This window comes from Furipterus horrens, unplaced genomic scaffold, assembly GCF_987537825.1.
Source record: "Furipterus horrens unplaced genomic scaffold, mFurHor1.1.pri manual_scaffold_1, whole genome shotgun sequence".
Lineage (NCBI taxonomy): Eukaryota > Metazoa > Chordata > Mammalia > Chiroptera > Furipteridae > Furipterus > Furipterus horrens.
The window spans coordinates 60,600,128-60,612,885 of NW_028327171.1; the positions used below are offsets into that span (position 1 = coordinate 60,600,128).

The window sequence follows — 12,758 nt, forward strand, 5'->3', positions numbered from 1 at the left end:
AGTGTGTTGTTTAAGGCTGCTGTCTCCTTGTCGATTGTCTGAAAAATCTATTGATTGAAGTCAGTGTGATGTTCAAATCCCTGACTATGACTGTATTTCTGTCAGTCTCTCCCTTTGTGTCCACCAAGATTTGCTTTACATATTTAGGTGCTCCTGTGTTGGGTGCATAAATGTTTACTAGGGTTATATTCTCTTACTGGATTGTTCCCTTTATCATTATGTAGTGTCCTTCTTTGTCTCTTACTATAGCCTTTGTTTTAAAGTATATTTTGTCAGGTATAAGTATTGCTAACCCAGTTTTTTTTCCCTTTCCATTTGCATGAAATATATTTTTCCATCCTTTTACTTTTAGTCTGTGTGTACCTTTCAATCTGAGGTGGGTCCCTTGGAGACAGCATACATATAGGTCTTGTTTTCTTATCCATTCATTCAGCAACCCTATGTCCTTTGGTTGTAGCTTTTAAGCCATTTACATTTAGGTGATTATTGATAGATACATATTTATTGTCATTTTATTTTTAAACTATTTTCCTTTTTTTTTTTTTTCCTTCTTCTTCTTAAAGCAAGCCCTTTAACATTTGTTGAAGTACTGGTTTGGTGTTAACAAACTCCTTAAACGTTTTCTTGTCTGGGAAGCTAATTATTTCTCCTTCAATTTTAAATGACAGCCTTGCTGGGTAAAGCAGCCTTAGTTGTAGGTCCTTGTTTTTCATCACCTTGAATATTTCATTCCACTCCCTTCTGGCCTGAAATGTTTTGTTGAGTAATCAGATGCCAGTTAATTTCTGCTCCCTTGTAGGTAACTACCTGCTTTTCTCTTGTGGCCTTTTAGGATTTCCTCCTTGTCTTCAAGCTTTATCATTTTAATTATGATGTGTCTCAGTATAGGCCTCTTTGGGTCTGACTTGTTTGGGACCCTGAGCTTTTGGGACTTGTATGTCTTTTCCTTCACCAGATTAGGGAAGTTTTTGGTCATTACATCTTTAAATAGGTTCTCAATCCCTTACTCACTCTCTTCTCCTTCTGGTACTCCCAAGGCGGATCTTGTTATGCTTCATGTTATACAAAATGTTTAAGCAGTTTTTAATTTTTTCCTTTTTCTGCTCTGCCTGGTTTTTCTACCTTGTCTTCCAAAACACTGATTATATCCTCTGCTTCATCTAACCTGCTATTTATTCCTTCCAGTGTGTTATTTCAGATATTGCATTCTTTATTTCTGACTGGTCCATTTTTATTGTTTCTATGTCTTTTTTTCATGCTGTTGAATATCCTTATTATTACTCTGAACTCTTAATTGCTTGCCTCAATTTCATTTAGCACTTCTTCTGGGGGATTCTGTTTTTCTTTCGAGACCAGTTTCTTTTGTCTTCCCATTTTGGCTGCCTCTTTGTGTGTTTCTTTGTATCTGGCAGATCTGCAAAGACTTGAGTGCAAACCTATTTTGGACACTTGCCTATGACTGGCTCAGGGCAACCTGTTTGGAGCTATCAGCCATCCAGAGCTTGTGGCTCCTTCTGCTGGTCCTGTTTGTGTGCAGAAAGAGCCAGGCTGTGCACCATGGCCAGCTTTTACCAGCACCAGGACCAGGGGAGGGTCATCTAAAGTCTAAAGAGCTCCCAGAGTTCTGCCTTAGTTGTTAAACTTAGTCACTGAGATAGCCTCCACCTGTACACCTCAGCAGCCCAGCTTAAGCTCCACAGGATAGGGTAGAGTAACTCCTGTGGGCATGGCAATTGCATTCCCTCAGGCTGATGCCTTTTGGAGGACCGCTCTGCCCTAGAAAGATGGCCTCTGTAGTATTGGAAATGACTCAGCACAGGGATACTAGCAGCTCTTCTTTCAGGTTTCTCCCCAATGTCACCAACCCGACTCTTCATGCATCTCTAGTCCACTCTGCCCTCCTTCTGCCGGAGCCCAGGGTAAGTGGCTGCAAATGGAACTTTGTGCCTTGGCTCTTTAAGAGGCTCTCTGCATCTCCTGTCATCTCTCCCAGGCGGACAGAAACCCTGCTGCTTTACACAGCTGGATGCTATCCGAATTCCTTTCCCAGTTCTCGTTTTAGGCTGGGAAGCCTAGCTTGGGGTTTAGACCTCCTCACTTCTCAGGGGGATACATCAGCCACTGAAATATCCCTCTGGAACTTCAGCTGTCACCCATAGGAGCCCAGCCAGCCCTCTTGAGCATCCCCAATACTCCCCACCAGTCACGTGATAGTTTCTTCTGTTCATTGTTATAAGGCTTCTCTCCAGCTAGTGTTCAGCTGGTTATTCTGGATGATTTCTCTACAATTTAGTTGTAATTCCAGGCTGGTCCTGAGAGGTTTGTGTACCTTCCACTTACTCTTTTGCTATCTTGGATCTCTGTCCTATTTTTTAATGAGTCTTCCAAATACCAATGAGTAAAACTTTGGCAAGTATGATACATAAAAAAAAGAAAAAGAAAAATACACCAATGCCTTTGACATCCCTTAAGGAAAAACAGATGTTGCTGGAGGATATGTCATTGGTACTCACTGAGAATAAACAGAAGATTATTTTCTTGATTAACCCTAGAGCTGTAATTAGGGCACAATCTACAATGCAGAGTGTGTTACCTAGTAATACCACTATGCATAGATATTATCATTTGTATAATATCATTAGAACCAGTATTTGAGAAGATCAAGATAGTTAACAAGAACTTAAAATTATATACACTATGATTTCTAAACAAGAAATTCAACCAGTTAAACTGAGCAAAATGAAAAGGGTAGTAGGAGTATGAGTAAATTATTCTGTTACTAATAGTACTTTTTATGTACTGTAAGTAAAAATCCAGCAAATATGTATATAGACATCTTCACAGGAGTGTGCTCTATATGAAAGATTAAATTTTTTTTTAAAGAAAAAGTAGTCATTAGCCCTGGCTGCTGTGGCTCAGTGGATTGAGCACCGGCCTATGAACCAAAGGGTCGCCAGTTCGATTCCTAGTCAGGGCACATGCCTGGGTTGTGGGCCAGGTCCCTAGTTGGGGGAGTGTGAGAGGCAACCACACACTGATGTTTCTCTCCCTCACCTTCTCCCTCCCTTCCCCTTTCTCTAAAAATAAAATAAAATATTTTAAAAAGAAAAAGTAGTCATTAAAGTTACGGCACTGAGGAAGCTAATAAATTTTTGCAACTTTTATTGATTTTAAATTTAAAACAAAATTCAGTTTGAATCACAAGTGGGAATACAATGCCTTCAAGATATTTCTAAAGCTATTATTCTATATAATGAAATGGAATTAACTGCATACCATAATGTGAACTTGTCATTCCAGTGGTTTATATATTTTCTTGGGATAACTTAAAATTGCTTTTTACTTAACACCATTTATTAGAACTGTACAAAAAGATATTTTTTTAAATGACTTGCCAAGTTTATTATGAATGTGCTTTAGAACACAAATCTGTAAATGCCTGGGTAAAGGAGCAAACAAAGTCTTCACCATTATAGTGAGCATCCAAGGCTTTACGTTTGTAAGCAAGAAGAGTGGATTATGTTGTTTTTTGCTGAAAACACTTTTATACTTACTCTCTCTGGAGTATAGGTACATGAAGAACCCACATACTGTATTTATGAGATTCTGATCAACCTGATTTTCTGTGTAATGCTAGTCCTACAAGGTAAGGAACTTCCCTACTGCTCTCTAATGCTAGTGGACCAATCCCAAGTTATTATCCACTTTCATCCCTGCAGAAGGGTCTGCTGTTCCTTTTCATCAGCCCTGCCTCACCTGCTGCCAGAGAGAAAATGGACTGGGAACATCCTTGCTATCTAACACACTGTTTCCTTAAAGCAAGGGACAGGACACAGGAAGGGGAAGACTTAAGTGTTAATAGATTTAGCACATACTTATATGTGTGCTCTAGAACACAATGTTGCCTCCAATTTTTTATCTTTCAGTCAAGTCACTTCTAACACTATAGGTAAAATCTAATGTTGTTCTAAGGTCTTTATTGTCAAACATAAAGCTTCTCCTGTTATAGTAACTAATCTTTTCTTTCTTTGGATTTAAAAAAAAAAAAAAAAAGTCCCTTAGGGAAAAAACACCACTGGCTACCTAACCTGATTGCTAAGTTATAGCTTATTTGTTTGAATGTGATTCAAAGAATCATCTAGAATTCTCTGGCAACTACTGTGAGTTTGATTAACAAAAAGATAGATGGAAGTATGAATTACTGAAGATCCAAAACAAAATTCTAATCCTAAACACAATAATAAAGAAATTTTTCTATTCACGATTAAACTGTCTTTAAGACTCAAAAAATGATATGGCGGTCATCCAGCCTAACTTCCATCCAGATATCACACTTCTCACATATAGTAGTCTTCTGAATTATAAAAATGTATAAAGTTATTTCAAAAAAACCCTACATAAATAAAAATTATCTATATATAGAAATATCTATTCAGCAATTCCATAATTTAAATATTCAAATCAAATTGGGTAGAATTGGTTCCCTTTCACTCCCAGACTGTATTTACACACTACCACATCAAGTTACATTAAAACAATGAACAGATCACCTGACTCAAATGGAAAACATATTGTTCTAACAGAGTCCTGTTTTTTCCATGAACATAAGTCATTTGTATGAATTGTACCTCAATAAAATGGTAAAAAAAAATTGCAAGTAACTTACTAAACTGGACTTTGGTCTTTCATTTTAAGGTTTGGTTCTGGAATGCAAATATGGTTTTTGAAAGTCCAATAAAAATCAATCTCATATATACTCTGCATATATATGAATCATTTACAAGGACTGCTGAATCCACTGCATCACTAATGGGTGATTTTGGTGAAAAACCAAATGTGTCCAACATAGAAAAGAACTATTTGGTCAAAAGTATAAAAGGTTTTAGCCATTTGAAATATGAAAAAGCTGAGTATTTGCAAGATATATGAAAATACTCAGCAGAGATACTATGAAAAGTTGAATAACAAAGTAACTTCTTTCTCAAAAAAATTACTTTAGGCCACAGTATATAACAGAACTTATTGCTATTTGAAATATCATTAAAAATAGGTTCAAATATAGAAGAGATTATGTATCAGTAATACCTCTTAACTGATATAAAATGCTATACCCCTTTTATAAGACATACTCACTAGATCTCTAAACTGTATTTTTATCATTTCCAAAACTTCTGTGTATATCTGATCAAACTGATCTTACCAAAACTGCACTAATTATAAATCAATTAAAGTTTTTATTTCATTAATTTTAGCTTGTTTCATTTCATCAGCATTTGTTTTTTTAGTTCCAAAAGCTCCAGCTGCAAGTTCTCTCTTTGTATTTTGTATTTTCAGCATATTTTCTTCAACAGAGTCCTTCACAATAAACTTTAAAAGAAAAAGAAAGTTAAATTGGTTAAGTACTTTTTAGGTCACAATATTTAAAATCTTTAAAAATAAATGAAAATGAGAAGATGGAAATGTGGGTCTACATTCTTCTAGTATTATGAAGCTTTCAAAAATGGTCAATAATAATTTATTAGAAACTGTTTATCTCCCCTTTTTTCCTGAGTACACAATGAGAATATTTAGAACATAATAACTAGAGATGAGTATTGTTTTCCTTTATCACTCAATACCGTTTTCTGCTAAAGACATGTTACATCTTAAAACTCTATCATCAGATGAGAATAGCATACCAAAAAACAAATTTTATAAACAGCTCCTGTTAGCTGGCATATAAGCAAAATAAATTTATCATTATAGTTAAAAAGGCAGATGATTTTCCCAGAAATGCAAGAATGGGCCTTTATCTGGTATAATTCATAATATAAAAAGCATTTTTTAAAGTGATCATCTTTACAGATACTTAAGAAGCATTTGATAAAATTAAACATTTATTAATTCCTGATAAAATCCTCATTACCTATAAATAAATATCCTCAACCTTATTAAGGGTATCTACTAGAAACTTACCACATAAAAAAACGTAAGTATTCCCAACAAAAACAGGAACAAGTCAAAACAGTTACTATCACTAAACTGCTAGTCACACTGTATAAAAATACTGATTACTGTGTAACTAAAGTTGTATTACAAATGTTATTGAAATACATAAAAGACCCAAATAGCCCTGGCCAGTGTGGCTCAGTTGGTTGGAACATTGTCCCGTAAAATGAAAGGTCATAGGTTTGATTGCCAGTCAGGGCACATGCCTAAGTTGCAGGTTCAGTCCTGGGTCAGAGAGCATAGAAGAGACAACTGATCTCTCACAATGTTTCTCCCCACCCCTCTTCCTCCCTTCCTATCTCTCTAAAACCAATAACCATGTCCTCAAGTGAGGATTAAAAACAAACAAACAATAAATAAATAAATAAATGGAGATACTATCTAACTTCCTACATAGGAGAACTCTTTATTTACAAAAAAGACAGTTCTCAAATTAATCATAAATTCAATAAGTCCCAAACAAGATTTCTTAAATGAGACTTGCTTACCTAAATCCAAAGTTAAAGAGTAAATAATAGTAATAACCAACACAAAAAAAGGTGGGGGGGATGAGAGCACTTTGCCTTTATAAAACCATAGTAATTATAACAGTAATATTGTTCTGGGAATAAGAAAAAAAGAGATCAATGGAACAGAACAAAGTCCATAGAGACCCCATGTAGTATATATGAATTAGTTCACGATTAAAGTGGAATTTCAAATCAAAATAAAAAAAGATGGACTTTTCAAAACAACTGATAACGAAGCAAATAGTTCATGCGAAAAAAAGAATAAAATTATAACAGTATCGTGAGTTGTAGACAAAAAAAAACAAATATTTCAAAAGAATCAGAAGTAAATATAGGAGATTTGTTTTTAAAATTTGAAGATAAAGCCTTCTGTTCTAAGCAAGACCTTAAAATCCAGAAGATATAGAGAAAAAGGCTGACATATTTTAAATCAGAAAAGTTTTAAAACTTTCTCATGACAAAAAGCACATGAAGTTCAAATATAAGCAAGAGCCTGGAATAAACTACATCCAATATACTTAACAAAGCATTTAAAAGCAGAATGTATAAAGAAATCCTTTATACGCTAAAATTTTATCTGTACTTTTTGAAAACTAGGCAAAAGATATAAACAAGCAATTCACAGAAAAAAGTATTAACAGACAAGATATGCTCAAGGTCTTAGGTAAATGAAAATTAGAAGGGCACTTTTTTGACTACCACATCAGCATAAATCTACATCATTCTCATACATCTTAAAGTCTATTTTGAAAACAGCTTGAAAGTTATCTAATAAAAAATTCTAAATCCAAAATTCTATTTCTTAACCAATCCTGAAGAAATACTTAAATACACAAAGATGTATGTAATATTATGCTCATTATGGTACTGTTTTTATTAGCAAATAAATTGGACTGGTTAAATAAAGTATGATGCATCTATATACAGGTGTTAAAAAGAATGGGTTTGTACAGTAGTCAGATTCAGACAGCAAGTAGAAGGGTGGTTGCTGGGTGGGGAGAATAGGAGTTATGTGTAATGGGTACAGAGTTTCAGTGTGAGATGTAGAAGTTGTGCATATGGATGGTGGTCATGGCTGCAACAACGATGTGGATATACTAATACCACTGAACTGCACACTAATATTTTTTAAATATTTTAAATATTATTTATACCTTACCACAATAGAAAAAAAAGAATGTTGGATCTAAATGTACTTATATGGTAGTCTTCAATATATACTGTTAAGAGGGAAGAAAACATGTTACAAAATAATAAAATTTACCCCATTTATCTTAAATTTTAAAAAAGAAAGCACTAAGTATGAACGTATGTAAACACTGAAGAAAGGGATTTTGAACACAATATGTTAATTTATTGATGGTGGTTTCCTCTGAAGAGAATAAAGGTGATCTTCATATTTCCATCTTTTACAATAATATATTCATGCATTATTTGTATAACCTGAAAACCCCTAACACGTTAATTTTAAAACAGATGGCTTAAAAACTCACTTTTGTGATGATCACTTCCTGCTTCTGGCCAAGCCTATGGCACCTGTCAAAGCACTGATCTTCAGCAGCTGGATTCCAGGCCTAGCAAATGGAACAGGAGCTGTTTTATTACCACCCTGATCTGCACAAGTTCTCTCAATTCAGTATTCATATGCCCTTTACTGAATGAATTTTTTCTGACTGAATTCAGATACTGACATTATAAATGCTCTTGGGATAAAAAAAATCCACACTCTCCCAAGACTCCCTGTGTCTATTACGATAGGCAGGTACTCTTCCCCGTCATTTCACTCCACTGCTTCTGGTATCTAATACAGGGCCTGATACATAGAAAGCACACAGTATAAATGATTGCTGATTAATCACGTAATAGCTTTCTGCTTTCTCCCCCCATAAAATTGATCTATCTCTGCTTAATAGGGAAAAAAGTTTACATATCCTCTTAAGTAACTTAATTTGTATCATAAAAGATGTAATTGGGTCCATTTATGAAAAAGTTTTTTCTTCTTTTGCTGCCCCCCACCCCCCGCCACTTTCCTCCACTCATTAAGTAAAATATAAAAAAGATTTTAGGAGCAACCAAAAGTCCTGAAAATTATTTAAGACTTTGTTGATGCAATTTTCTGAATCAATATTTAAAGTCAGTTTAACTTCAAAACTGAACTAAACTGTCTTATAGTAAAGAATAAAACAACGACTCAATGAAAAGAGAAGAATTAGCAAAAATACAGAGTTCTTCAGTGTAGAATGATCGGAGTCTAGTGATTTTGAAACAGTATCATAAACTGTCAGGGTAACAATCATTAAATATCATATTTAAACTATGGGATGATTCATGAAACTGAGAATGGGATGTTCGGGGGAAAAGGAACATTTATACTGCGAAGTACCACCTGAAAACAGGAACAAAATTATCAATCTGTATGTACTGTAGACAGTAAGTTTATAATATGACTTATACTTACGGTGTTATTTTCTTCTTTAAAGTTCCCTTGAGATCAAGGGAAAAGATTTTACTATTAACTTGCTGTAATTTGAGTTTTGGTTTATTTTTTGGTATAGAAGTTAGATTTAAGGACATATTCAGTTTACGATTTTCTAAAACTGATAATCATATTTTCTATTTCACATATGGACACATTTTGAAACCATTATGCCAAGAGCCCAGGTAAACTGTTCCTTTCCATTGCCTGTCCTTTGCTTAGAAACCTTATGATAAGATGGCAATAATACATCTAGTGTGATAACCAGGAATCCAATTTATCTCATGATAGTATAAAACGGATAGCTCCCACTCTCACATGAGTAATGAAGCAGTTAGTTTTATCAAAAACACATAATGGCACATCAAAATTAACCTTAACTCTTATATAACAAGGTTAAAGATTTTCATGAGCAAATTCTTCTAAATGAATTTATTTGGGGGGCACCTGGCTTTTGTTTTAAAGTTAGAAAACATATGAAAGCTTGAAATGTTCAAACAATCAACTTACTATGAAACTGATAAAACATTCTATAAGTTTTTTAAAACTATAACTGCTAAAGAGTTTACTATCTGGCAAACTTAATAATACTAATTAAATTACTCTATTTGGTATTAATAGCCACCTCCTTATCAAGTACTAAGATTATAACCAAAGAATAAAATAATTTGGGAATTAGTTCCAAAATTCGGCCTCTAAAATTTTCATTGGGTTAATTAACAAGAGGTCTGCCTGGAAAATGTCGAGCCATTGTTAATATAATGAGAATGGTTTGCGCAATATCACTATAACCTGGCAGCCAAGAAGAGTAGTCTGAATGCACATGTGTGAACAATGATGACTTCACTGTTGAGTAAGCATGTGTACTGTGGAGCTGCTTTTAGCATAAGCAGTACTCGGTGCAATAAACCCAAGTTAGTCTCAAGTGCCTCCAGCCTAAAGAGCCCTTTTGTGAAGTTAGAAAAAGGTGCTCTTATGTAGATGCAGCTTAGGTCACACAGTTTGGTGAGTAAAGTTAAGAGCAAACTCTAGCTCCCACTCTACCCTTAGGCCTCTATTACACAACCACGAGTGACTGAACTGTGTTAAGACACAGAAACTTACCCAAAACATTCCATTTAAGGTATTGTTTCTAAATTGAGAGGCTGAACGACTTGCACCTGAACAAACTTGGATCTATATAAAATGCTGTTTCCTGGGGCTCATCCAATAACTCCTGAATCTCTTATGAGATCAGAAATTACACCTTACCTAATTGTTTTGCACATTAGAGAGCTTGAGATCATTAGCACCATGACGGTAGCTACTTCATCTATCTTGTTTATAGCTAGATTCCCAGTGCCTACTAGAGTCCCTGACAAAAAGAATGATCTCATTGTACATTAGATGAATGAATGAAACCACTTACTCTTAAAATACTACAGTTAATAGAAACTTATTCTGCATACAGAAGATGATAGAAAGGCAGTTCTTAAGGACATGGACTCTGATACTGGTTTGCATATTACTGTCTGATATTAGGCAAGTTATTTTACTTCTCTATGCTTCAGGTTCCTAACCTGAAAAATAGGGATAATAGCAAGATCTACCTCGTACGGATGTTGTGAGAATTTCATATGATTGATTCATGTAAAGCACTTAAACTATGAAGGTATTTACCAAATAGTTTTTGTTCTTTATATTTTTAATAGAAGTAATAAGATAACAAAAAGTCTACAAAATTACTTACGGGGTCCATTAAAAACACCCGAGAAGCTGCAGAAAGGTTTAAACCAACTCCACCTGCTTTCAAGGATAGAAGCATTATAGTTGGAGATCCTGCTTCAGTGTTTTGAAAACAATGAATTGATTCAACTCTTTTCTTTTGGGCCATTGAACCATCCAAACGAGTAAACACAAATCCGGAGGCTCTAATGGAGGAGACAAAAGAGACAAATAACACTTCTTACACGATAAAAACATGTTAAGTAACTACAGTGTCTTTATTCAACCAACTCTTTCACTCATTTATTTTGACAAATGTTTACTAACCATCTACTACAATGTCAGGCTCTGCAGTCAATTTTTTTGCAATAAATTCAGATTTAATCTTTAAAATTCCATGCTGCCCGAAAATATCCTTCATTGTGATCTGAATGTTATATTAGATGAAATAAACAAAACTTATAAACCATAAATATTTTTTGTTATACAAATCAAAACACATATAAAAATCCATTTACTGAGAGTGAGAAACACTGTTAAACTTACCTGAGTGGTGTTTCTATTAAAGACAGAAACGTTGTAAACTGAGAAACAACTAAACTTTTTATGTTGGGATTCTTGTTTCTTAAGTCAATCAATGCATGCATTAGGGCATTGATCTGAAAAAAATTAGGACACCCATTAGGTTCCATTTTGAATTGGCAAAATACACCCAAAATTTATTATGAAGAGAATAATCTTGCTATGCTATTTCCCTAAATTGCAAAAGCAAAAGACCACCAATTTTTAAGACTGAATAACTATTATCATAATCAAAAATCTTTCTTTCCTCTGAAAGTCACCACTAGAAAAAGCCAATAATCACCAAAAAAATAAAATATTCAAGAGACAATTAAAAGCATAATTATTATTTCTATACATGGTATCCTTCATATAAACATAAAACAAATACTCTAATATTTTACCTTCGAACTGGATGTCCATTCCATGTTAGACTTTTTCTCAGAGTCACATGCCAATTCTTCCGGAGAACATTCCAATAAATTGTCTCCATGTATATCATTTCTGCATAAAGGGCATTTAGCATGTGGCTACATAAGAAAAAACAAAGAATGAGTGATACTTATCAGAGGAAGAGATATATAAATTAACCTAAAATTTCTAAAAAGCACTGTATATTCTATATCTCTAATAGCTACCATTCTATAAAACATTTTATTAGATTCAGCCATTTGAGACAAATCTGTACATGCTGAACTCCAGGCTGATATAATATTCTAATATGGTAAGTGGGATGGGTAAAAAAGAGAACAAAAGTATGTGATCTTGATTAGCATCAAGAACTTGAAACAATATTAATGTTACCTATATGCAGACAAGCAAAAAAACCATGAATAACAGTTTCTTGAACCTAATTACAACAATATAGCACACTAGTTGAAACTATTTAAAAGAAAAAAAAGAATTCCTTCTAATGGCTGGTAAAGCCAGTCTAGATCAGTTAATTCCTATCAGGGTTCATTCGAAGCAGTACCTTTTGTGTCCATTTGTACCAAGACATGCTAATTAATAAAAAAAAAAAAGATTCTGAAACTAAAACAATGTTAGACAGTCAAAACAGTGGGCTTATCTTTAAGGAGGAGGGAGAGGGTAAAAGATAGGGAGAATACACAAGGAGACCTAAACAGTCTTTATTTGGATATGTTTACTTCATAATTCACTGAGTTGTACAATCATGACTTCTACATTTTCTATATATATATATATTACATATCAAAAATGTTTTTAAAAATTCTACCTCAACTGAAAGACTGCTTGAAGGATTATTTCACTTCAAAACATCCTACCGTACATAAGAATCTAGATCTACCTTAATCAATACCATAGCCAATAGCCACATGCAGCAATTAAGCCCTTGAAATATGATAAAACCAAATTTAGATGTGCTATATATACAATACCACAGGATTTTGAACTTAAATTTTATCAATAAAATTTTTCAGTTAAAAAAATCGTATTAAGTATATCAATAATTTTTATATTTTAAATATACTGAATAAATAATATATTGTTAAGAGTTA

At 33.8% G+C, this 12,758-nt stretch overlaps 1 protein-coding gene across 4 annotated transcripts in view; it reads right to left on the minus strand.

Annotated features, from left to right (window-relative positions):
* Positions 1–3,145: 3,145 nt before the first annotated feature.
* HLTF (helicase like transcription factor) overlaps positions 3,146–12,758 on the minus strand; it is a 47,058-nt gene continuing 37,445 nt past the window's right edge. For all 4 annotated transcript variants that reach the window (XM_090275702.1, XM_090275692.1, XM_090275697.1 and 1 more), the window contains exons 21-25: positions 11,643–11,768; positions 11,224–11,336; positions 10,703–10,883; positions 7,991–8,071; positions 3,146–5,367 (exon numbers count right to left, since the gene is read on the minus strand). In XM_090275702.1, the coding sequence (XP_090131828.1) occupies positions 5,215–5,367; positions 7,991–8,071; positions 10,703–10,883; positions 11,224–11,336; positions 11,643–11,768 (654 nt within the window). In that variant the 3' untranslated portion in view covers positions 3,146–5,214. The remainder of the gene's footprint in view (positions 5,368–7,990; positions 8,072–10,702; positions 10,884–11,223; positions 11,337–11,642; positions 11,769–12,758) is intronic.